This window comes from Canis aureus, chromosome 1 (assembly GCF_053574225.1).
Source record: "Canis aureus isolate CA01 chromosome 1, VMU_Caureus_v.1.0, whole genome shotgun sequence".
Classification (NCBI taxonomy): domain Eukaryota; kingdom Metazoa; phylum Chordata; class Mammalia; order Carnivora; family Canidae; genus Canis; species Canis aureus.
In genome coordinates, this window is record NC_135611.1 from 26,214,151 (window position 1) to 26,240,013 (window position 25,863).

General features: G+C 43.9%; 1 protein-coding gene across 1 annotated transcript in view; it reads right to left on the reverse strand.

Annotated features, from left to right (window-relative positions):
- Positions 1 to 4,003: 4,003 nt before the first annotated feature.
- The window catches only part of LOC144292308 (vascular non-inflammatory molecule 3-like), an 84,967-nt gene continuing 63,107 nt past the window's right edge, over positions 4,004 to 25,863 (reverse strand). The window contains 1 exon segment of the mRNA XM_077865915.1: positions 4,004 to 4,401. Coding sequence (XP_077722041.1) covers positions 4,004 to 4,401 — 398 coding nt within the window.

Here is a 25,863-nt window from a genome sequence, read left to right on the forward strand (position 1 = left end):
CAGGACTGCTTTTGCTGCATCCCAAAGATTTCGAATGGTTGTATCTTCATTCTCATTAGTTTCCATGAATCTTTTTAATTCTTCCTTAATTTCCTGGTTGACCCTTTCATCTTTTAGCAGGATGGTCCTTAACCTCCACGTGTTTGAGGTCCTTCCAAACTTCTTGTTGTGATTTAGTTCTAATTTCAAGGCATTATGGTCTGAGAATATGCAGGGGACGATCCCAATCTTTTGGTATCAGTTCAGACCCGATTTGTGACCCAGTATGTGGTCTATTCTGGAGAAAGTTCCATGTGCACTTGAGAAGAATGTGTATTCAGTTGAGTTTGGATGTAAAGTTCTGTAGAGATCTGTGAAATCCATCTGGACCAGTGTATCATTTAAAGCTCTCGTTTCTTTGGAGATGTTGTACTTAGAAGACCTATCAAGGGTAGAAAGAGCTAGATTGAAGTCACCAAGTATAAGTGTATTATTATCTAAGTATTTCTTCACTTTGCTTATTAATTGGTTTAAATATTTGGCACCTCCCACATTCGGGGCATATATATTGAGGATTGTTAAGCTCTCTTGTTGGATAGATCCTTTGAGTATGAGATAGTGTCCCTCTTCATCTCTCACTACAGTCTTCGGGGTAAATTTTAGTTTATCTGATATAAGGATGGCTACCCCTGCTTTCTTTTGAGGACCATTTGAATGGTAAATGGTTCTCCAACCTTTAATTTTCAGGCTGTAGGTGTCCTTCTGTCTAAAATGAGCCCCTTGTAGACAGCAAATAGATGGGTCCTGCTTTTTTATCCAGTCTGAAACCCTGCGCCTTTTGATGGGGTCATTAAGCCCATTCACGTTCAGAGTTACTATTGAGAGATAGGAGTTTAGTGTCATCATGGTATCTATTCAGTCCTTGTTTTTGTGGATTGTTCCACTGAACTTCTTCTTAAATGGGAATTATAAGAGTCCCCCTTAAAATTTCTTGCAGAGCTGGTTTGGAGGTCACATATTCTTTCAGTTCCTGCCTGTCTTGGAAGCTCTTTATCTCTCCTTCCATTCTGAATGAGAGCCTTGCTGGATAAAGTTTCTTGGTTGCATGTTCTTCTCATTTAGGACCCTGAATATGTCCTGCCAGCCCTTTCTGGCCTGCCAGGTCTCTGTGGAGGGGTCTGCTGTTACCCTAATACTCCTCCCCATAAAAGTCAGGGATTTCTTGTCTCTTGCTGCTTTAAGGATCTTCTCTTTATCTTTGGAATTTGCAAGCTTCACTATTAAATGTCGAGGTGTTGAACGGTTTTTATTGATTTTAGGGGGGGATCTCTCTATTTCCTGGATCTGAATGCCTGTTTCCCTTCCCAGATTAGGAAAGTTTTCAGCTAGGATTTGTTCAAATACATATTCTGGCCCTCTGGCCCTTTCGGCGCCCTCGGGAACCCCAATTAAGTGTAGGTTTTTCTTCCTCAGGCTGTCGTTTTTTTCCCTTAATCTGTCTTCATGGTCTTTTAATTGTTTGTGTCTTTTTTCCTCAGTTTCCCTCTTTGCCATCAACTTGTCTTCTATGTCACTCACTTGTTCTTCCACCTCGTTAACCCTCGTCGTTAGGACTTCTAGTTTGGATTGCACCTCATTCAATTGATTTTTAATTTCTGCCTGATTGGATCTAAATTCTGCAGTCATGAAGTCTCTTGAGTCCTTCATGCTTTTTTCTAGAGCCACCAGTAGCTGTATAATAGTGCTTCTGAATTGGCTTTCTGACATTGAATTGTAATCCAGATTTTGTAACTGTGTGGGAGAGAGGACTGTTTCTGATTCTTTCTTTTGAGGTGAGGTTTTCCTTCTAGTCATTTTGCTCAGTGCACAGTGGCCAAAAACAAGTTGTATTGGGCAAAGGAGAAAAAGAGAGGAGAGAAAGAAGGAAAGAAAAGAGAAAAAGAAAAAAGAAAAAAGGAAGAAAAAACGAAAAAAGAAGAAAAAGAGAAATAAAAAGAAAGAAAGGGAAAAAAAGGGTGGGGGAAGCAATCAGAAATCAAAAAGAAAAAAAAAACACGGGGGAGTATCTTCTGATTCTGTATACTTTAAGTCCCTTGACTTCCCCTGGAACTTGTCCGTCTAGCTGGTCTTCTGGGGGAGGGGCCTGTTGTGCTGATTTTCAGGTGTTAGCACTTGGGGGAGCTGCTCTCCCCCCTCCTGGTGCAGGGCTCAGTGGGGGTTGTTTACCCCGTGAGGCCCCAGGAGGAACAGCCCCAGTGGCGGGGCCAGCTCTGGAGCCCTGGAGTCAGCCCCCGCAGGAACTCCGGAGCTCTCCGTCTGCAGGGCCTGGAGGCTCCGGGGCGGGGCCGCTGATCTGCTCAGCTCGGGGCAGGAGCGTCCTTGCTGTCCTGGGCCCTCCCGGCCTCTGCCTGTCCCCGGGGGAGGCCGGATCCTGGGCTGTGTCCCGGCGCCCTGTGCTCCGGGGCCTGCGCTGTTGGATTCGCGCTCCTGGAGCCGCGCAACCCCCTCCGCGGAGCAGCTGCCCGAGCCACTTCGAGCTGCTCCGGGTCCCGCCGTGCGCGCTGCAGCCCTTAGGGAGCTGGGCGCACTCTCCCGGGGCGCAGGTGTCTGTTACTGTCCCAGGGAGCCCGAGGGCATCCCCGCCCTCCTGGGTCCTGCTCCAACTCCCTGCGAGCCCCTTTCCGCCCGGGAAGGTCGGTGCAGCTCCTGCTCCTCCGGGACGGGGCTCTCCTGTCCTGGGGACACTCGCCCCGGCCTCAGCCCGGCTCCTCGCGGGCCCCTCCCACTTGGAGGCCTTTTGTTTCTTTCTTTTTCCCCGTCTTCCTACCTTGATGGAAGCGCGAACTCTTCTCACTGTAGCGTTTCAGCTGTTCTCTCTTTAAATCTCAGGCCGAATTCTTAGGTTTTCAGGGTGATTTGAAGGTTATCTAGGTAATTTGGTGGGGACAGGTGACTTGGGGACCCTACTCTTCTGCCATCTTGCCCCTCTTCCTCAGTCATGCATCTTGATTGCACTGCATTGTGATGTGAAATGAACTTTTTACTCTGGTCTCCAGTTGAAGACAGTTTGAAAATAGTTGCTCTAAAGTAACCTGACACAAAACAAGAATGCATGGAAGTTGCAGTCTTTTAAAATTGACTCTGGCTGGCTGAGAACAAATCTATCCAGTTTATATTTTATTTTGCAGCCAAGAAAGCCGATTCTGATCTTGCTAAGACTAAACAAATAAAGCATTCTGGGGGAGATACCTCAGTGATAAATTAAGTGATAAATGAGGCTTTGGAATATTGGTGAGGTCTATAGCCGATGACCAAGAAAAAATGCTGCTGCCCCGCGCTTTAAGGAGTGGCTGATTATATACCTGGGAAGTGGAAGGGTTTTGAGGATAGTGTACTCTCTAAGGAATTTTGGAAGCAAGGTTTCCAGAACTCTGAGGGGGCTGGCTATTATTGGGAAAGGGTCACTTATTACCATCTAATAAAACCTGAGTCATGTGACCTTTCAGATGTATATCAGTGGGCCAGGTGCTTGGGGGATGATTGCCAACATGTATCTTGGGGGTTTATAGATAAAGGGAATTTTTAAAGGAATTTTTATATTTTAAAGTAGACTCACAGGGTCCTGGGGGTTGGACTAATATTGTCTTCTGCCCTTAGCAAAGTATGAACATCAAGGTGGTTGAGTCCTTAGAGGAAGGTCCCTCTGCCTGTTTCAAGGACTTGTCAATGGGCTTTGTCTTCAGTTGGTCCTCTGTTCCCCCATAGTTAATGTTATACCAACTAACTGAATCCAGCACAATTTTTAAAGAAATGCAGTAATGGGGCACCTGGGTGGCTCATGTCATGATCCCAGGATCCTGGGATGGAGCCCTGCATTGGGCTTGCTGCTCAGCTGAAACCTGCTTCTCCCTCTCCTACTGCCTCTGCTTGTGTACTCTCTCTCTTTCTCAAATAAAATATTTATAAAAAATAAAAATAAATGTAGTGATGATCTAGTAAAAAAAAAACTAATGAAAACATCCATCTAATACATTGAAGCATTTTTTGCCTGTATGTAATATTGACCTTCTACTGTGTGCAGTACATCAAAAGCACCTAGGGCATATACTTGATCTGTTCGCTTCTCAGGCATTTTGTAAGTTAAGTGACCCCATAGATCTTTCTGGCAAACTGCATAATTTCCTGTGTTTCTCTTAAGCTCAATGAAGGAGAGTTCATCAAAATAAACCATTCCCAGAAAATTTGACTGCTCAGACAAGGTTGGCTTGACACTGCTGGCATAAGCACTCCAATTAACAACCACAGGATAGGTGGGTTCTCTTCAAGGCTGGGACTTCAATTCTGAGAGCATAAGCTGGCCACTCTCTGATTCCATGTCATAGTGATACACTTTGACCACTTCTAGTGTGCAGATTCCACTCCCTATGGAAGTAAACACAAAGTAACACAAGTATCGGTTCCAAATTTCGCATGATCATAAAACGATGGAATCCCATAAGAAATCCCATCCCCATAAAAAATTAAATATAACTTTATCAAAGCATAAACACTTTCAGGACAGTGAAGGAGATAGCTTGTTATACTGGCATGGTTCCAACTTGACTCTGTGTCCTCCATAAGGTACTTGGACTGAAATTAGCAATTGACTTAGGCAGCTTCTCTTTTTTTATATAAGCTCCCCCCTTTTTTAAGGCAACTTAACAACAATGAGAAAATTCCCCAACACAAAGAATAATTTTAGCTTTCTACTGACCTGTCTAATTTATTTGTGCTTAAGTTTCTTCATCTGGATCAATGAATAATCAAGCAGTCAGGAGGGGAGCCTACATTAGCTTGACCATGGATGCTAGGAAGGATAAATTCTAAAGATCTGCTTAAGTCTCAAATGATTTTATCACCTCAAGAACAAGCTGTATTTCAATTTTACTAATGGACATTGGCTGCAAATTCTTTACATCTGGCTTTGGTTTTTGGTGGATTTGTTTTTGTTTATGTGACTTGACTTCTCTTTACCTCCCATTTCCCTCCTGTGAAGTTGAGATAAAAATGTTTTGTGGAGGCCAAGAAAATTAGGGCCATTCAAGTTTAACATTGGCACAAGACAGTCATTTTAGCTTCGGCAGCCATCTCAGGCCATCTGACCAGGCCACTGTGACGAGGTACTGAACTCTACCTTACCCCGGCTACAGAAAAAAACACAAAGCGTGCCCTTATCGGAATAAAGAAGCAAGATCTTGTGAGACCTCTTTCTTGGAGATTCTCACACCCCAACCCTTACTGAAAAACCCCACCTTACCCCTAGACCAGCCCATAAAAACCCAGCTGTAACCCCCCTCGGGGTCTAAGTCCCTGCTCTGCTGTGTCGGGTATACATGGACCCAAGCTCGAGCTTGTTAATAAACCCTCATGGACTTGCATCGGTGTCAGCTCCTTGGTGGTTTTCTCGGATTCGCCATCTTAGGCACAACATTTAGGGGCTCGTCTGGGATCCGAGAGGCCCCCAGGACCCCATCCAGAGGGTTCCATGCCTGGTGAGTACTGAACTGTTCCACCTTTTGCGCGCATATTCTCTGAGAGGTTTTTTTTTTTTTTTTTTTTTTTTTTTTTTCTCTGAGAGCTCTAAAGTGTGTTTTTACTTGTAGGAATTCCAATCTGTATTAGGTCGACATTGGCTTAAGGCGGACGCTCTGGCGGGCCATCCACCGGGGGTCTTGGGAGATGGCCCTTGCTCCCGCCTGGAGGACGGGGTCCTCATCTGTAAGGAGGGCCACCTGCCAGCCCTTCGGTTTACTTTGTTTTGTCTCTGTGGCCGCACTGGAACGTTTGTGTTACTGTGTCTTTGTTAAGTGTCATAACTGTCTGTGCCTTGGTATGAACTGGGGACATAATGGGGCAGACACAAACCACCCCCCTGTCTCTTATGTTCTCCCACTTCTCCGACGTTAGGGAAAGAGCTCACAATCTGAGCACGACATAAGGAGAGGGAAATTTCAGACTTAATGCAAGGCACAATGGCCAACCTTTGATGCAGGATGGCCCCGAGAAAGAACTTTCCACCTACCTATTATCTTACAGGTTAAGGCCGTGATCTTCATGGATAAACCGGATGGCCACTCTGACCAGGTGCCCTACATCCTGGCCTGGCAGGACATGATCGAGAATCCCCCTCCTTGGCTAAAACCATTTTACCCCCCAAAGCAGGACCTACCAATACTCTAGCCCTGCCAAAGGCCGAGGAGACTGACTCTAAGACCAAAAAACCCCTTTATCTGGTCTTGCAGGATTCCTCCCCGAAGGACCTGATTCTCCCACCGCCCTACCCGACACCCCCTTGCCCTCCCCCCCCCCATCAGAGGCACCGGGGGCTGCAGAAGGGGCACCAACCCTCCCTGACAAGGGAGTCCCTGTGCACGGGTGGCAGCGAAGACTCGCGGAGGGATCCACCGGACGGCCCCACCCCCTAATGCGGGGCCAGCCAACTCCACCGACCCTCCCCTCTGCCCCATGGGACCCGCGAGGAGACCGGTGGACAGCCAATGTTATATTGGCCGTTCTCCACCAGTGATTTATATAATTGGAAAACCCAGAATGCAAAGTTCTCTGATAACCTGAAAGATCTATCGGGCTTTTAGATACTGTTCTCTTTATCCACCAACCTACAGCTTTTGCAGGTTCTCTTCACCACCGAAGGGAAAGGACGAATTCAGGTGGAAGCCCGGAAGTCTGTCCTGGGAGAGGACAGACAGCCGACTCAAAACCCAGACCTCATAAACACTGCCTTCCCCTTATCCCACCCTACCTGGGACCACAACTCGGCTGAAGGTAAGGAGAGACTCCGGGTCCACCGCCAGACTCTAGGGGCAGGTCTCCAGGCTGCCGCGCACAAACCGACCAATCTGGCCAAGGTATATGATGTGAGACAAGGTAAGGATGAGAGTCCAGCAGCCTTCTTAGAATCATAGAGGCTTTTAGGCAGTTCACCCCTATGAACACAGAAGCCCCAGAAACAAAGGCCGCGATTATCGTGGCTTTTGTTAACCAGGCCGCTCCAGACATCAAAAGAAAACAAATGGGATTAAATTCTTTGGACATCTAGGTCTTTTCCAAACAGGAAAAAATGCTGAAACGTGCATTTGAATCTGTTGGTGAACATGCTTTGTACTTAACTGTTTCATAAATTTGCCATCTAAAGAATTCTGGTGTGACAGTTCAAAATCAGTTACTCCTTAGTTTTTACTGGAGACTAAGGTTTCTAAGAATGAAAAACTCTGCTAAAATAAGACTGATGACTGATAAAGGAAGCAACTCTGTATGTAGGAAAGGAGATGTGTAAGAAAGATATAAGGAATGGGAATATATTTTGTTCAAGGCAAAAGAAAGTAATTTTGTCCTAAATGAGACTGACTGAAAGAAATGGCTTGGGACAAATTCTGAATGCAAAGGAAGGTGTAGAAGGTTTGTGAAGGGAAATCCTTGGAAAGGAATTTTAGATATGGTCAGGACAGACTATCAGATATGCGGGGGCAGCGGTAACCACGGAAAGGGAGACCATCTGGGCAGAGCTGTTGGCAGCCGGAACATCAGATCAACAGGCAGAACTGATCGCACTGGCCAAGGCACTGACCATGGGAGAAGGTAAACGAATAAACATCTACACCGACAGCAGGTACGCCTTCACCACTGCTCATATCCATGGAGCACTTTACAAAGAGAGAAGGCTTCTGACAGCAGAAGGAGAGACTGTTAAAAATAAAACAGAGATCCTTGAACTCCTGAGGGCCCTCTGGCTGTCCAAGGCACCAGCTATCATCCATTGTCCAGGACACCAAAAGGCAGACACACCAGTAGCCAGGGGAAACCGGCTAGCTGATTCGAAAGCAAAGGAGGCGGCCCTTTCGGTGACCCAGGTCTTAACAACCATGCTACCCGATCCAGGGGCACCGACCCTGCCTGACACCCTCAATTATACTGATGCTGACTTACACTGGATCAAACGCTTGCCTATGACCCAATGCTTGCGTGGCTGACGGAGGGCTGCCAGAGGAACTAGGACGACGAGTCTTATCCAAAATGCATCGGAGTACTCACATGGGAACAAGGAAGATGGAAGACCTCATACGACCTGCAAAAATCACTATTAAAGACTCTCAAGCAAGGATGGAGCAGATTGTGGCAAGCTACCATGCGTGCCAATTAATTAATGGCACAGCCCATGGATCTAACCCGGGTACCCGGCTCCAGGGGCGAGTGCCCAGGAGCCTACTGGGAAGTGGACTTCACCGAATTAAAACCTGGAAAATACGGATACAGGTATTTACTAGTGTTTATAGATACTTTTTCAGGATGGACAGAGGCATTTCCCACCAAACATGAAATGGCACAGATCGTGACCAAGAAACTGCTGGAAGACATTGTACCGAGGTATGGTTTTCCCATTAGAATTGGGTCAGACAACGGCCCAGGATTTGTCTCTAAGGTAACACAGGGAGGGGCACTAGAACTTGGGGCAGATTGGAAATTACATTGTGCATATAGGCCCCAGAGCTCAGGACCGGTAGAGAGGATGAACAGAACATTAAAGAAGACCTTAACTAAATTAGCCCCAGAGACTGGTGGGGACTGGGTGAATCTCCTCCCCTTCGCCCTTTATACAGAATGAAACTCCCCACATGGGGGAGGGGTAGGATGGCGGAAGAGTAGGGTCCCCAAATCACCTGTCCCCACGAAATTACCTAGATAACCTTAAAATTATCCTGAAAATCTACGAATTCGTCCTGAATTCCTCTAAGGACTCAAACACCTTGATGTTCATACTTTGCTAAGGGCAGAAGACAATATTAGTCCAACCTCCAGGACCCTGTGAGTCTACTTTAAAATATAAAAATTCCTTTAAAAATTCCCTTTATCTATAAACCCCCAAGATACATGTTGGCAATCATCCCCCAAGCACCTGGCCCACTGATATACATCTGAAAGGTCACATGACTCAGGTTTTATTAGATGGTAATAAGTGACCCTTTCCCAATAATAGCCAGCCCCCTCAGAGTTCTGGAAACCTTGCTTCCAAAATTCCTTAGAGAGTACACTATCCTCAAAACCCTTCCACTTCCCAGGTATATAATCAGCCACTCCTTAAAGCGCGGGGCAGCAGCATTTTTTCTTGGTCATCGGCTATAGACCTCACCAATATTCCAAAGCCTCATTTATCACTTAATTTATCACTGAGGTATCTCCCCCAGAATGCTTTATTTGTTTAGTCTTAGCAAGATCAGAATCGGCTTTCTTGGCTGCAAAATAAAATATAAACTGGATAGATTTGTTCTCAGCCAGCCAGAGTCAATTTTAAAAGACTGCAACTTCCATGCATTCTTGTTTTGTGTCAGGTTACTTTAGAGCAACTATTTTCAAACTGTCTTCAACTGGAGACCAGAGTAAAAAGTTCATTTCACATCACAGTGCAGTGCAATCAAGATGCATGACTGAGGAAGAGGGGCAAGATGGCAGAAGAGTAGGGTCCCCAAGTCACCTGTCCCCACCAAATTACCTAGATAACCTTCAAATCACCCTGAAAACCTACGAATTCGGCCTGAGATTTAAAGAGAGAACAGCTGAAACGCTACAGTGAGAAGAGTTCGCGTTTCCATCAAGGTAGGAAGATGGGGAAAAAGAAAGAAACAAAAGGCCTCCAAGGGGGAGGGGCCCACGAGGAGCCGGGCTGAGGCCGGGGCGAGTGTCCCCAGGACAGGAGAGCCCCGTCCCGGAGACGCAGGAGCTGCACCGACCTTCCCGGGCGGAAAGGGGCTCGCGGGGAGCTGGAGCAGGACCCAGGAGGGCGGGGATGCCCTCGGGCTCCCTGGGACACTAACAGACACCTGCGCGCCCAGGAAAGTGTGCCGAGCTCCCTAAGGGCTGCAGCGCGCACGGCGGGACCCGGAGCAGCTCGGAGGGGCTCGGGCAGCTGCTCCGCGGAGGGGGTTGCGCGGCTCCAGGAGCGCGAATCCAACAGCGCAGGCCCCGGAGCACAGGGCGCCGGGACACAGCCCAGGACCCGGCCTCACCCGGGGACAGGCAGAGGCCGGGAGGGCCCAGGACAGCGAGGACGCTCCTGCCCCAGCTGAGCAGATCAGCGGCCCCGCCCCGGAGCCTCCAGGCCCTACAGACCGAGAGCTCCGGAGTTCCTGCGGGGGCTGACTCCAGGGCTCCAGAGCTGGCCCCGCCACTGGGGCTGTTCCTCCTGGGGCCTCACGGGGTAAACAACCCCCACTGAGCCCTGCACCAGGAGGGGGGAGAGCAGCTCCCCCAAGTGCTAACACCTGAAAATCAGCACAACAGGCCCCTCCCCCAGAAGACCAGCTAGACGGACAAGTTCCAGGGGAAGTCAAGGGACTTAAAGTATACGGAATCAGAAGATACTCCCCCGTGTTTTTTTTTTTTCTTTTTGATTTCTGATTGCTTCCCCCACCCTTTTTTCCCCTTTCTTTCTTTTTATTTCTCTTTTTCTTCTTTTTTCCTTTTTTCTTCCTTTTTTCTTTTTTCTTTTTCTCTTTTCTTTCCTTCTTTCTCTCCTCTCTTTTTCTCCTTTGCCCAATACAACTTGTTTTTGGCCACTGTGCACTGAGCAAAATGACTAGAAGGAAAACCTCACCTCAAAAGAAAGAATCAGAAACAGTCCTCTCTCCCACACAGTTACAAAATCTGGATTACAATTCAATGTCAGAAAGCCAATTCAGAAGCACTATTATACAGCTACTGGTGGCTCTAGAAAAAAGCATGAAGGACTCAAGAGACTTCATGACTGCAGAATTTAGATCCAATCAGGCAGAAATTAAAAATCAATTGAATGAGGTGCAATCCAAACTAGAAGTCCTAACGACGAGGGTTAACGAGGTGGAAGAACAAGTGAGTGACATAGAAGACAAGTTGATGGCAAAGAGGGAAACTGAGGAAAAAAGACACAAACAATTAAAAGACCATGAAGACAGATTAAGGGAAAAAAACGACAGCCTGAGGAAGAAAAACCTACACTTAATTGGGGTTCCCGAGGGCGCCGAAAGGGCCAGAGGGCCAGAATATGTATTTGAACAAATCCTAGCTGAAAACTTTCCTAATCTGGGAAGGGAAACAGGCATTCAGATCCAGGAAATAGAGAGATCCCCCCCTAAAATCAATAAAAACTGTTCAACACCTCGACATTTAATAGTGAAGCTTGCAAATTCCAAAGATAAAGAGAAGATCCTTAAAGCAGCAAGAGACAAGAAATCCCTGACTTTTATGGGGAGGAGTATTAGGGTAACAGCAGACCCCTCCACAGAGACCTGGCAGGCCAGAAAGGGCTGGCAGGACATATTCAGGGTCCTAAATGAGAAGAACATGCAACCAAGAAACTTTATCCAGCAAGGCTCTCATTCAGAATGGAAGGAGAGATAAAGAGCTTCCAAGACAGGCAGGAACTGAAAGAATATGTGACCTCCAAACCAGCTCTGCAAGAAATTTTAAGGGGGACTCTTAAAATTCCCATTTAAGAAGAAGTTCAGTGGAACAATCCACAAAAACAAGGACTGAATAGATACCATGATGACACTAAACTCCTATCTCTCAATAGTAACTCTGAACGTGAATGGGCTTAATGACCCCATCAAAAGGCGCAGGGTTTCAGACTGGATAAAAAAGCAGGACCCATCTATTTGCTGTCTACAAGGGGCTCATTTTAGACAGAAGGACACCTACAGCCTGAAAATTAAAGGTTGGAGAACCATTTACCATTCAAATGGTCCTCAAAAGAAAGCAGGGGTAGCCATCCTTATATCAGATAAACTAAAATTTACCCCGAAGACTGTAGTGAGAGATGAAGAGGGACACTATCTCATACTCAAAGGATCTATCCAACAAGAGGGCTTAACAATCCTCAATATATATGCCCCGAATGTGGGAGGTGCCAAATATTTAAACCAATTAATAAGCAAAGTGAAGAAATACTTAGATAATAATACACTTATACTTGGTGGCTTCAATCTAGCTCTTTCTACCCTTGATAGGTCTTCTAAGTACAACATCTCCAAAGAAACGAGAGCTTTAAATGATACACTGGTCCAGATGGATTTCACAGATCTCTACTGAACTTTACATCCAAACTCAACTGAATACACATTCTTCTCAAGTGCACATGGAACTTTCTCCAGAATAGACCACATACTGGGTCACAAATCGGGTCTGAACTGATACCAAAAGATTGGGATCGTCCCCTGCATATTCTCAGACCATAATGCCTTGAAATTAGAACTAAATCACAACAAGAAGTTTGGAAGGACCTCAAACACGTGGAGGTTAAGGACCATCCTGCTAAAAGATGAAAGGGTCAACCAGGAAATTAAGGAAGAATTAAAAAGATTCATGGAAACTAATGAGAATGAAGATACAACCATTCAAAATCTTTGGGATGCAGCAAAAGCAGTCCTGAGGGGGAAATACATCGCAATACAAGCATCCATAAAAAACTGGAAAGAACTCAAATACAAAAGCTAACCTTACACATAAAGGAGCTAGAGAAAAAACAGCAGATATATCCTACACCCAGCAGAGGAAGAGAGTTAATAAGATTCAAGCAGAACTCAACGAAATCGAGACCAGAAGAACTGTGGAACAGATCAACAAAACCAGGAGTTGCTTCTTTGAAAGAATTAATAAGATAGCTAAATCACTAGCCAGCCTTATTAAAAAGAAGAGAGAGAAGACTCAAATTAATAAAATCATGAATGAGAAAGGAGAGATCACTACCAACACCAAGGAAATACAAACGATTTTAAAAACATATTATGAACAGCTAGAGGCCAATAAATTAGGCAATCTAGAAGAAATGGACGCATTCCTGGAAAGCCACAAACTACCGAAACTGGAACAGGAAGCAATAGAAAAGCTGAACAGGCCAATAACCAGGGAGGAAATTGAAGCAGTCATCACAAACCTCCCAAGACACAAGAGTCCAGGGCCAGATGGCTTCCCTGGGGAATTCTATGAAACGTTCAAGGAAGAAACCGTACCTGTTCTCCTAAAGCTGCTCAGAAAGATAGAGATGGAATACTTCCAAACTCATTCTATGAGGCCAGATTCACCTTAATTCCAAAACCACACAAAGACCCCACCAAAAAGGAGATATACAGAGCAATATCCCTGATGAACATGGATGCAAAAAATTCACAACATGATACTAGCCAATAGGATCCAACAATACATTAAGAAGATTATTCACCATGACCAAGTGGGATTTATCCCCGGGACACGAGGCTGGTTCAACACTGGTAAAAGAATCATGTGATTGATCATATCAGCAAGAGAAAAACAAGAACCATATGATCCTCTCAATAGATGCAGAGAAAGCATTTGACAAAATACAGCCTCCATTCCTGATCAAAACTCTTCAGAGTGTAGGGATAGAGGGAACATTCCTCAACATCTTAAAAGCCATCTATGAAAGCCCACAGCAAATATCATTCTCAATGGGGAAATACTGGGAGCCTTTCCCCTAAGATCAGGAACAAGACAGGGATGTCCACTCTCACCACTGCTATTGAACAGAGTACTAGAAGTCCTAGCCTCAGCAATCAGACAACAAAACGAAATAAAAGGCATTCAAATTGGCAAAGAGGAAGTCAAACTCTCCCTCTTCCCAGATGACATGATACTATACATAGAAAACCCAAAAGCCTCCACCCCAAGATTACAGGAACTCATACAGCAATTTGGCAGTGTGGCAAGATACAAAACCAATGCCCAGAAGTTAATGGCATTTCTATACACTAACAATGAGACTGAAGAAAGAAATTAAGGAGTCAATCCCATTTACAATTGCACCCAAAAGCATAAGATACCTAGGCATAAACCTAACCAAAGGGGTAAAGGATCTCTACCCTCAAAACTACAGAACACTTCTGAAAGAAATTGAGGAAGACACAAAGAGATGGAAAAATATTCCATGCTCGTGGATTGGAAGAATTAATATCATGAAAATGTCAATGTTACCCAGGGCAATTTACATATTTAATGCAATCCCTATCAAAATACCATGGACTTTCTTCAGAGAGTTGGAACAAATCATCTTAAGATTTGTGTGGAATCAGAAAAGACCCCGAATAGCCAGGGGAATATTGAAAAAGAAAACCATAGCTGGGGGCATCACAATGCCAGATTTCAGGTTGCACTACAAAGCTGTGGTCCTCAAGACAGTGTGGTGCTGGCACAAAAACAGACCCATAGATCAATGGAACAGAACAGAGGATCCAGAAGTGGACCCTCAACTCTATGGTCAACTAATATTTGACAAAGCAGGAAAGACGATCCGCTGGAACAAAGACAGTCTCTTTAATAAATGGTGCTGAGAAAATTGGACATCCACATGCAGAAGAATGAAACTAGACCACTCTCTTGCACCATACACAAAGATAGACTCAAAATGGATGAAAGATCTAAATGTGAGACAAGATTCCATCAAAATCCTAGAGGATAACACAGGCAACACCCATTTTCAACTTGGCTACAGTAACTTCTTGCAGGATACTTCCGTGAAGGCAAGAGAAACAAAAGCAAAAATGAAGTATTGGGACTTCATCATGATAAGAAGCTTCTGCACAGCAAAAGAAACAGTCAACAAAACTCAAAGACAACCTAGAGAATGGGAGAAGATATTTGCAAATGACATATCAGATAAAGACTAGTATCCAAGATCTATAAAGAAGTTATTAAACTCAACAGCAAAGAAACAATCCAATCATGAAATGGGCAAAAGACATGAACAGAACATAGACATGGCCAACACGCACATGAGAAAATGCTCTGCATCACTGGCCATCAGGGAAATACAAATCAAAACCACAATGAGATACCACCTCACACCAGTGAGAATGGGGAAAATTAACAAGACAGGAAACAACAAATGTTGAAGAGGATGTGGAGAAGGGGGAACCCTGTTACACTGTTGGTGGAAATGTGAACTGGTGCAGCCACTCTGGAAAACTGTGTGGAGGTTCCCAAAGACTTAAAAATAGATCTGCCCTACGACCCAGCAATTGCACTGTTGGGGATTTACCGCAAAGATACAGATGCAGTGAAATGCCAGGACACTTGCATCCCAATGTTTCTAGCAGCAATGTCCACGATAGCCAAACTGTGGAAGGAGCCTCGGTGTCCATCGAAAGATGAATGGATAAAGAAGCTGTGGTTTATGTATACAATGGAATATTACTCAGCCATTAGAAATGACAAATAACCCACCATTTGCTTCGACATGGATGGAACTGGAGGGTATTATGCCTAGTGAAATAAGTCAGTCAGAGAAGGACAAACATTATATGGTCTCATTCATTTGGGGAATATAAAAAATAGTGAAAGGGAATAAAAGGGAAAGGAGAAAAAATGAGTGGGAAATATCAGAAAGGGAGACAGAACTTGAGAGACTCCTAACTCTGGGAAACGAACAAGGGGTGGTAGAAAGGGAGGTGGACAGGGGGGTGGAGGGGACTCGGTGATGGGCACTGAGGGGGGCACTGGTTGGGATGAGCACTGGGTGTTATGCTATATGTTGGCAAATTGAACTGCAAATAAATAAATAAATAAATAAATAAATAAATAAATAAATACAATAATCTGATTAATCCTCTGTATGCCTGCCACCCAGTCTGGTTTTTGCAATCTATCTATGGCATGGGAAGGGGTGGAGGGCTCTTTCCAGGGTGCTGTAAATTCCTTTTAAGGGTGGTTTCCTCTTGGGGAGGGGGGCCTTTGTCTGCCTGTCTTCCACCTATCTTCGTCAGCCATGGTAGGGTTATGGAACATTAAAAAAGAAATACTGATTGTGGATGATGGCAACTGATGTTCTCTTTATTTACATGGTGTAGAACACATTAAATTAAACATATTAAATAATACATCTACAGCTTATTTTGTGGGTATGTTATTTTAAGAAGTTGTTATGACAAGACCAATAATGATAATATTTCATGAGTTAAAAGAAGTTTTTATACATCATTTTTTTACCCACCTGTGCCATAGTTTACTCACTGCACTCTCACCCAAATGTCTCTCCTATTCGACCTTTAGATCTGACACATGGATCTTCTGACACCAAATCCTGTACACATGTTACTATTTTAGAGCGAGGTTGTCAGAGAAGGCCTCTGGGCTGGAAAGCAAAGCTCTGCACTGGAGTTAATCCTTTCCTTTCTTTGATCAGGTTTCAAGAGATGGCTGTCTGAGGAGCGAGAGCAGAGCCTCTCTGCCTGTCTTAGTTATGGCCCTGTATGGAAGAGTGTTTGAGAAGGACCCTCTGCATTTAGGGTAAAGACCTGGGAGATCATAATGATCCCCTACCACTGGCACACTTCCGGGATTGCCACGGCAAGAAAGGGAGAAAAAAATATGCTTCGTGTCTGTTTAGAAGAGATGTCACAAATTGGCTGCAACAACAAACTTAAGATTTAAAAAACAGTGGATGTGTTTTACATGTCTTACATTTTATGTATTTGAGATAGCAGAAACTGATTTGTGGGACCTGCATTTATTCTCCATGTAGATGCAATGTAAGTATGTGTCAGTATGGGTATGTAGAGTAGAACATGTATTTAAATGGAGGGGGGGGGTTAGAAAATTCATTCTGTGTTAACTACTCTAATGGGTACAAATGTTTTTCTGTCATTTGGAGATACACAGGGTGAAAGTACTATGCAGAAGGTAGTTGATCCTAGTTGGTTAAGATACATGAAGCTAAAACAAAGTAATTATGAACAATTTTTTAAAAAATTAGGAATGACTTTTCAACTAGTTAGAATTGTTCCATTATCTCTTTATTCTACTCTTAGGTTCTATTTGTATGGAAATTAGATACTTAGAATGGGAATAAAAAAGAAAAAAAAATCTCCTTCAGACCACACCCTGTTTCCTTCTGAAATTATTCTGTGCAAAATTTATCCAAGCCATGGTTAAGGCCCTTGGATACTTAGATCTGTTGCAGTCTGTGCTGAGAGCTTCCTTAGAAAGGCCCTCCCTGTCATCTTTCCCCTAGTCACCTTTGGTATCTCAGCTCTGGGGCCCTTTGCTCTTTTTCTCTCTGTTGGTCACTGATTAACTCTGAGAAGACACACACATGAAAGCAGGGGTGATCTCTGGTTCATGTGGAAGTGGCTGAGGATAGCTCTGAATTGAGGACACCTTTTTCTCACAAAAGATATGACAGTTCCCCTCTTAGACTTTTCCCAGGTGTTTATTTCCATTCCATTTAATTCAACACAGTTCCCAGAGGCTGGAGATAATCTGGGCAGCAGACAGTACCCTTATCTGTGCTGCGATCGTGTCTGGATTCTCTAAGGGCTATGACACTCAGATCCAAAGATCATAACAGTGCTGCAGACTCCTCTCTTTGTATGGGACATGGGCACCTCCAGTCCTAATGGTCTTATGCTGGTTCTTTCTAGGCTTCTTTCCTCTCTCTCTTAGACAGTTTTCTGGTGACTGCATCAGTACCTGGTGGCCTCAACCTCCTCACCATCCTCATCACCTCGTATCCTACATAAACAACCTCTCTCTAGCACCAGGAACTACACAATCACCTGGTCCTGTGGGCTTCTCAGTAACTAGTCACCATGACTAAACAATCCAGCTGTTTCTCTGGAAGCTGTTTTGATCCTTATCTTTTAATACTATATACTTTTTTATTTCTTTGACCTCTTTTATCTCTTGCCCACCCGTCTCCCCCAGCCTTCTAATTTTATTTACCATGACTTAACAAATGAGGAGCTCTGACACATGCAATCCTCAGTGTCTTCCTCATCTGCAGTCTTTCTTTGGAGAGGGAAGTCATTATTCTGGCTTCAATTCGTATTTCACAGGTGAGCAGAAGTAACTTTCTTTTTATGGGAGCTAGTTCAAGCCACAGAGTAATGGTTAGGGGCAACATTTAAAAAAAATAAAAGTTTATTAAGTCCTATGGCAAATAAATAAATAAGTGGAGTAGTAGGGACTATCATTCAAGTTTCTAGAATTGACCAGGAAATTTGATGTTGACTGGTTAAACGTCACATTTCTGGGTATTGGAACTGCAGTTAGGTTAGATATTAACTTGGGTTTACTAATTTGGGATGTTAACCTAAATTATGCCATTTGGGGCCTGTAGTTTTCTTTTTAAGAATCCTCTCCTTTGGGATGCCTGGGTGGCTCAGTGGTTTAGCATCTGCCTTCAGCTCAGTTTGTGATCCTGGGGTCCTGGTATCGAGTTCCACATCACGCTCCTGCTCAGTAGGGAGCCTGCTTCTCCCTCTGCCCATGTCTCTGCCTCTCTCTGTGCCTCTCAAGAATAAATAAGTAAAATATTAAAAAAAAAAAAAAACCACTTCCCTCCTTTTGGTCAGACTCTTAGCTTAACTGAGAGATATGATCAAAATGTAAGGCATGAATGCCACTGTCAGCTACTGCTCTGAAGTTCTTGAAGCTTTTGTTGATCCCTTGTGTGGCATTCATAGGTCACGATTTCTTCCCTTTGTCTCTGTGACATTTATGGGTTATGAATTCAGGTTTACATTCTTTAACTCAGTCATCCTTGGTTCCTTTTCTGGTGTTCTGGTGCGCTTAAAGCTTTTGAAAGAATATAATGCATCAGGGAGGTAGTTATGATTACTCTAAGTGGGATAATTCCCAATATTTGAAGTGCACTTTGAAGCCACAGTCCCTGATGCAGGATCATTGAGCACAGCAGTCAAAAAAGAATTCTTGAGACATTTTATCAATACATGATTATTAACCTAGTGTTTGCCTCTGGTTTTAAGGAATATTGTTTTTTTGAAGTATATGGGTTGGGTCCTTTAAAGTCACTTTAACTGGCTGAGCCTTAAGAGCCCCTCCAGGGACATTGCAATGCCAGTCCTTTGTTTTTACTTCCTTCCAGATTTTGGAAAGGATATCAGGGTACAGTTTTAATTCTCCAAGTGTTAAAGCAAATAAGCCATTCTTCGCTTTGGTAAGAGCAAATCTGCTCCCTAGTTTATACATTAAGTCTCATTCACAATGAGGGGACTAGAAAAACAAGAGTGACCAAATGATTTTTTAAAAAAATATTTTATCTATTTGAGAGAGGGAGACAGAGATAATGAGAGAGGTAGCATGAGGCAGGAGAAAAGTGAGAAGCAGGCTCCCCACTGAGGAGGGAGACTGACACAGAACTCAATCCTAGGACCCTGAGATCATGACCTAAGCCAAAAGCAGATGCCCAGCCTACTGAGCCACCTAGGCACCCCCACCAAATGACTTTTGTGTTTACAAGTTAGAGGCACTGTCTGAGAGCATGTTTTAGTTTCCCTTCTATGACAACAATTTTATGGTTAGAAAGACAAGAAGGGCCTGAGTGCTAAGAACAGAGTAAAGTGTTGGGCAGCCCGAGTGGCTCAGTGGTTTAGTGCCGCCTTCGGCCCAGGGCCTGATCCTGGAGACCTGGGATTGAGTTCCACGTCGAGCTTCCTGCATTGAGCCTACTTCTCCCTCTGCCTGTGTCTCTGCGCCCCCCCCCCTCTGTGTCTCTTATGAATAAATAAATAAAATCTTAAAAAAAAAAACAGAGTTAGTGGTTCCTGTATCAATAAGGAAATTGGTAAACTTACCTTGCACATCCAGGGTAACTTGGGGCTCAGTCATCTTGATATCAAAGGCAGTTGGACCAGCCTAGGGCCTGCCATATCAGTTCCTCAGGTTCCTGCTCTCAGTTGGGGAAGTAAGTTCCTCTCTTCCTTTTTTTCTGGAGATGAGGACAGTCTCTCTTCCAATGATCTTTCTCACAGACTGGATGTGATCCTTGTAGAGAGCATTTATTTGGACATTCCTTGCTCCAATGTCTGATCTGGCCAAACCTATGGCATGGGGTCTTATGTGGTCCTTTATCTGATGCAGGCTTTTTCCTTTTTTTTCTTTTTCTTTTTTTTTGACTGTTTTTAATATTTATTTATTTATTTAATTCATTTTTTAAAAAATTTTAATTATTTTTTTAAATTGGAGTTCAATTTACCAACATATAGCATATCACCCAGTGCTCATCCCATCAAGTGCCCCCCTCAATGCCCGTCAACCAGTCACCCCCACCCCCTGCCCACCTCTCTTTCCACCACCCCTTGTTCATTTCCCAGAGTTAGAGTCTCTCATGTTCTGTCTCCCTTTCTGATATTTCCCACTAATTTTCTCTTTCCCCTTAATTCCCTTTCACTATTTTTTATATTCCCCAAATGAATGAGACCATATAATGTGTGTCCTTCTCCAATTGACTTATTTCACTCAGCATAATATCCTCCAGTTCTATCCACAATGAAGCAAATGGTGGGTATTTGTTGTTTCTAATGGCTGAGTAATATTCCCTTGTATACATAAACCACATCTTCTTTATCCATTCATCTTTTGATGGACACCGAGGCTCCTTCCACAGTTTGACTATTGTGGACATTGCTGCTAGAAACATCGGGGTGCAGGTGTTCTGGCGTTTCACTGCATCTGCATCTTAATTGCTGGGTCATAGGGCAGTTCTATTTTTAACACTTTGAGGAACCTCCAGACAGTTTTCCAGAATGGCTGCACCAGTACACATTCCAACTGACACTGCAAGAGTGTTGGTTCCCCTTTCTCCACATCCTCTCCAACATTTGTTGTTTCCTGTCTTGTTAATTTTCCCCATTCTCACTGGTGTGAGGTGGTATCTCATTGTGGTTTTGATTTGTATTTTCCTTTTTTTTTGTTTTTGTTTTTTGTTTTTTTTATTTGTATTCTCCTGATGGCAAGTGATGCAGAGCATTTTCTCATGTGCTTGTTGGCCATGTGTATGTCTTCCTCTGTGAAGTTTCTGTTCATGTCTTTTGCCCATTTCATGACTGGGTTGTTTGTTTCTATGCTGTTGCGTTTAATAAGTTCTTTATAGATCTTGGAAACTAGCCCTTTATCTGATACGTCATTTGCAAATATCTTCTCCCATTCTGTAGGTTGTCTTTTAGTTTTGTTGACTGTATCCATTGCTGTGCAGAAGCTTTATATCTTGATGAAGTCCCAATGATTCATTTTTGCTTTTATTTGCTTTGCCTTCATAGATGTATCTCGCAAGAGGTTGCTGTGGCCAAGTTCAGAAAGGGTGTTGCCTGTGTTCTCCTCTAGCATTTTAATGGATTCTTGTCTCACATTTAGATCTTTCATCCATTTTGAGTTTTATCTTTGTGTCTGATGTAAGAGAATGGGCTAGTTTCATTCTTCTGCACGTGGCTGTCCAATTTTCCCAGCACCATTTATTGAAGAAACTGTCCTTTTTCCAGTGGATATTCTTTCCTGCTTTGTCAAATATTAGTTGACCATAGAATTGAGGGTCCACTTCTGGATCCTCTGTTCTGTTCCATTGATCTATGGGTCTGTTTTTGTGCCAGCACCACACTGTCTTGAGGACCACAGCTTTGTAGTACAACCTGAAATCTGGCACTGTGATGCGCCCGGCTCTGGTTTTCTTTTTAATATTTCCCTGGCTATTCAGGGTATTTTTTGATTCCACACAAATCTTAAGATGATTTGTTCCAACTCTCTGAAGAAAGTCCATGGTATTTTGATAGGGATTGCATTAAATATGTAAATTGCCCTGGGTAACATTGACATTTTCACGATATTAATTCTTCCAATCCACGAGCATGGAATATTTTTCCATCTCTTTGTGTCTTCCTCAATTTCTTTCAGAAGTGTTCTGTAGTTTTGAGGGTAGAGATCCTTTACCTCTTTGGTTAGGTTTATGCCTAGGTATCTTATGCTTTTGGGTGCAATTGTAAATGGGATTGACTCCTTAATTTCTCATTCTTCAGTCTTATTGTTAGTGTATAGAAATGCCACTGACTTCTGGGCATTGATTTTGTATCCTGCCACACTGCCGAATTGCTCTATGAGTTCTAGCAATCTTGGGATGGAGTCTTTTGGGTTTTCTATGTATAGTATCATGTCATCTGGGAAGAGGGAGAGTTTGACTTCCTCTTTGCCAATTTGAATGCCTTTTATTTCTTTTTGTCGTCTGATGGCTGAGGCTAGGACTTCTAGTGCATGTTGAATAGCAGTGTCGAGAGTGGACAGCCCCGTCGTGTTCCTGATCTTAGGGGAAAGGCTCCCAGTGTTTCCCCATTGAGAATGATGTTTGCTGTGGGATTTTCATAGATGGCTTTTAAGATGCTGAGGAATGTTCCCTCTATCCCTACACTCTGAAGAGTTTTCATCAGAAATGGATGCTATATTTTGTCATATGCTTTCTCTGCATCTACACTTGATCTTAGCCAAAAGGTGGGAAATGATCCTTCTCTGCATCTATTGAGAGGATCATATGGTTCTTGTTTTTTCTCTTGTTGCTATGATCTATCACGTTGATTGTTTTACAAGTGTTGAACCAACCTTGCATCCTGGGGATAAATCCCACTTGGTCATGGTGAATAATCTTTGTAATGTATTGTTGGATCCTATTGGCTAGCACCTTGTTGAGAATTTTTGCATCTGTGTTCATCAGGTATATTGGTCTATAATTCTCCTTTTTCATGGAGTCTTTGTCTGGTTTTGGAATTAAGGTGATGCTGGCCTCATAAAACGAGTTTGAAAGTATTCCATCCCTTTCTATCTTTTGGAACAGCTTTAGTAGAATAGATATTATTTCTTCTTTAAACATTTGATAGTATTCCCCTGGGAAGCCATCTGGCCCTGGACTCTTGTGTCTTGGGAGGTTTTTGATGACTGCTTCAATTTCCTCCCTGGTTATTGGCCTGTTCAGGTTTTCGATTTCTTCCTGTTCCAGTTTTGGTAGTTTGTGGTTTTCCAGAAATTCGTCCATTTCTTCTAGATTGCCTAATTTATTAGTGTATAGCTGCCAGGTGCCCATCTCAGTGGGAGCTGGTGAGGCCCATGTTCTCTGGCGGCCCCACCCCTCCCAGGCACAGGGTGACACCAGGAGGAACAATAACACTGGTGGCGCCCAGCTCTTCAGCCCTGGAGTCAGCTCCCACAGTAACTCCCGCAGTCTCCCAGTCTGCACTGGCCTGGATGCTCCGGGGGCGGGGAGTGCTGACCTGCACAGCTCAGGGGCTCTCTGTAGCAGGAGAGTCTTGCTGTCCTGTGCCCTCCTGGGCTCCGCCTGTCCTGGGGGAGCACGGGATCCTGGACTGTGTACCCTGGCGCCCTGCCGCTGGAATCAGGCTCCCGGGCTATGCAGCCCCCTCTGGCCGCACTCCAGCCCTTTATCACACTCGGCCCACAGTCTGTGGAGCGCTGTCCCTGGAATGCACCTCCTCTGTTAGTGACCCTGGAAACCTGGAGGCTCCACTGCCCTTCCTGGGATCCTGACCAAGTTCCCTGCGAGCACCTTTCCATCCAGGAAGATTTTTAAAGTTCCTGCTTCTCCGGGACTGGGCTTTCCTGTCCTGGAGGCTCTCCCTGCCTGGCCTGAGCCTGGCTCCTTGTGTGGCCCCTCCACCACTGGATTCTTTTTTATTTAATTTTTTCCCATCTTCCTACCTTGTTAGAAGTGGGAACGCTTCTCTCTGTAGCATTCCAGCTGTTCTCTTTAAATCTCAGGCCGAATTCATAGGTTTTCAGGATGATTTGAAAGTTACCTAGGTAAGTTGGTGGAGACAGGTGACTTGGGGACTCTACTCTTCCACAATCTTGCCCCCCTTCCCCCTTACTGGCTTTTTCTTTAGCACCAAGTTAGTCTGGCATTGAGGTGAATCCACAATGGCAGCAACCAATATCTGAGCCTGTAATTTAGCTCTCCATGTCTTTTCTTGTCTTAAAACCATCTCTTTTAAAAACTCCAGTAGCTACTACCTCTAGTAGGCACTGGATGGCGGGTTGAGGATCTAAAGTTGTTTTAGTCAATTTTCAGCAGATTTAGGGTGCCGACTGATTTATAAAATGCATGTTTAATATAGCTGTTCCCTCAGGTGAGGCTGGATCCAGATTTATACGCTCAGGGGTAGCTTCTACCAAATGACCCCGAAGTAGAACTGGATTTTCATCAGCTCCCTGAGTAATTTCCTGAATTTTAACAAAGCTTTAGAGAATCCTTTTTGCATTCCTACTATTAAATAAGTGATGGTTTTGAGTTTTCCTTCCCTGCATACCCTCTTGATAATTCCAGTGCAGTTCAGTATTTGGGACAGCAGCGATCCCTACCTTATAACAATCTATCTCTGGCTCTAGTTCATCAGCAAATTCTTGAGCCTCTCTGCCCAGATAAGGTTTTTTTACTCAGGGGTACAACCACGAGTTAATATGATATATATCTATATCTATCTATCTATCTATCTATCTATCTATCTATCTATCTATCAATCATCTATCTATCTCTATATATCTATTTATCTATACACACACACATACCTTGCCAGATGAAATCGAACATAATGGATCATTGTTGAAAACCCTGAATAAATTGAGAAGGGTTTTCAGAATATTATCCAAATTGATGTTTTATCTGAGTTAAGTCTGCCGTAGAGAAGGAGACATGGACTCTAATAGTGCCCATTTCTCCATTAGCATCCTCCTTAAGGGGATGTAGTTGAGATTTAGGGGGAGTTCCCAGAAGATAGGGGGTCTTGAGGTTTGTACGAAGGATGGATATAGTAACAGAGCCAATATCCCCTTTGTTTGAATTGGCCAGTGATTCCTCTGGTAGTCCAGGTTTGTTAGGATGAGGGGGCCTATTTAGACAATCATTGTCCAATATGTCAAGAGGGGCTTTATTAACATGGGGCGTGGCTAGGCACATTCTGCAAGAAACCCTTAGGTCAAGATCTTGATTTAAGGCCAAGAAGGCCTGGACATAGGGCACTTATTCCATTTGCCTTATTTCCTGCAGAAAAGATATAATTAGTATATAATATTGAAGTTTATTATTCCATCATTGGGCCATTTTTCCTGTCTCCTAAGGAGTATTGAGACCATGCATTATTGCAGAAGATGAGTCTTTTCTTTTTCAAATCTTGAAATCCAGATTGTTTCCAATGGGTTAAGAGGTGCCCAAGGGGGAGTCTTTGGGGACTTAAGAGAAATATCTCGTGTTCCTATAAAAATGGAAAAGTCCATTACCGTAATTCCCCCTCCCCCAACTCCTGGGTAGTGTCCCATGTAGGAGAATGTCAAGGGTTCCTAGTTCAATACAACCAGAGGCATTTTGAACACTGACTTATTTACTGGAGTGATAGTGACATCCCTTCGCTTCCCTGTGGTTTTTCCTTGGACACAATAGATGCTGGTAGACCAAGAGAGCTTGTCATTTTAACCCATGAAGTCGTTAAGAATTTGCAGGAGGTATCTCCCCTCTACTTTAAGTAGTCAGTGGGGGACATAGATGAAGAATAATGAAGATAGAAATCCATCATGGTCTAAGGAACATTACAACCATGTAGTCTTTAAATCTGACTTCCCCAGGAAACAGTCTCCAGGAAACAGTCCCTGGTTTAGAAACAATACCTAAATTCATTCAGGTACTGGTTTCAGCCACCTCCAAGCAGAGATATTTTGACCAAAAGTGGCTAGGTCAGACATGTGGAGGGGATCATACTGGACCAATGAAGAGGAAAACTTACATGGGAGTCTTAAAATGGGCAACTGCCTTAGTGACTTACGTGGCAGTCCCGTGCCCAAGAAAGCTTTGTACAAGAATAGGACTAAAGAGAGGGCATAAAGTTTCTGAGTCTTATTACCATTCCCACTAAGGTACTAGCTTCCAGTCATAAGTCAGACTTTTGTTCTTTCCTGAACAGCAGCCACAGGCTAGATGACTGCAGTCTGAGCAATTGATGTGAAAGTAATCCAATAAGACCTTACTCCTTGAAAAGTCCCTGAAATGAATGTAAGAGGTGA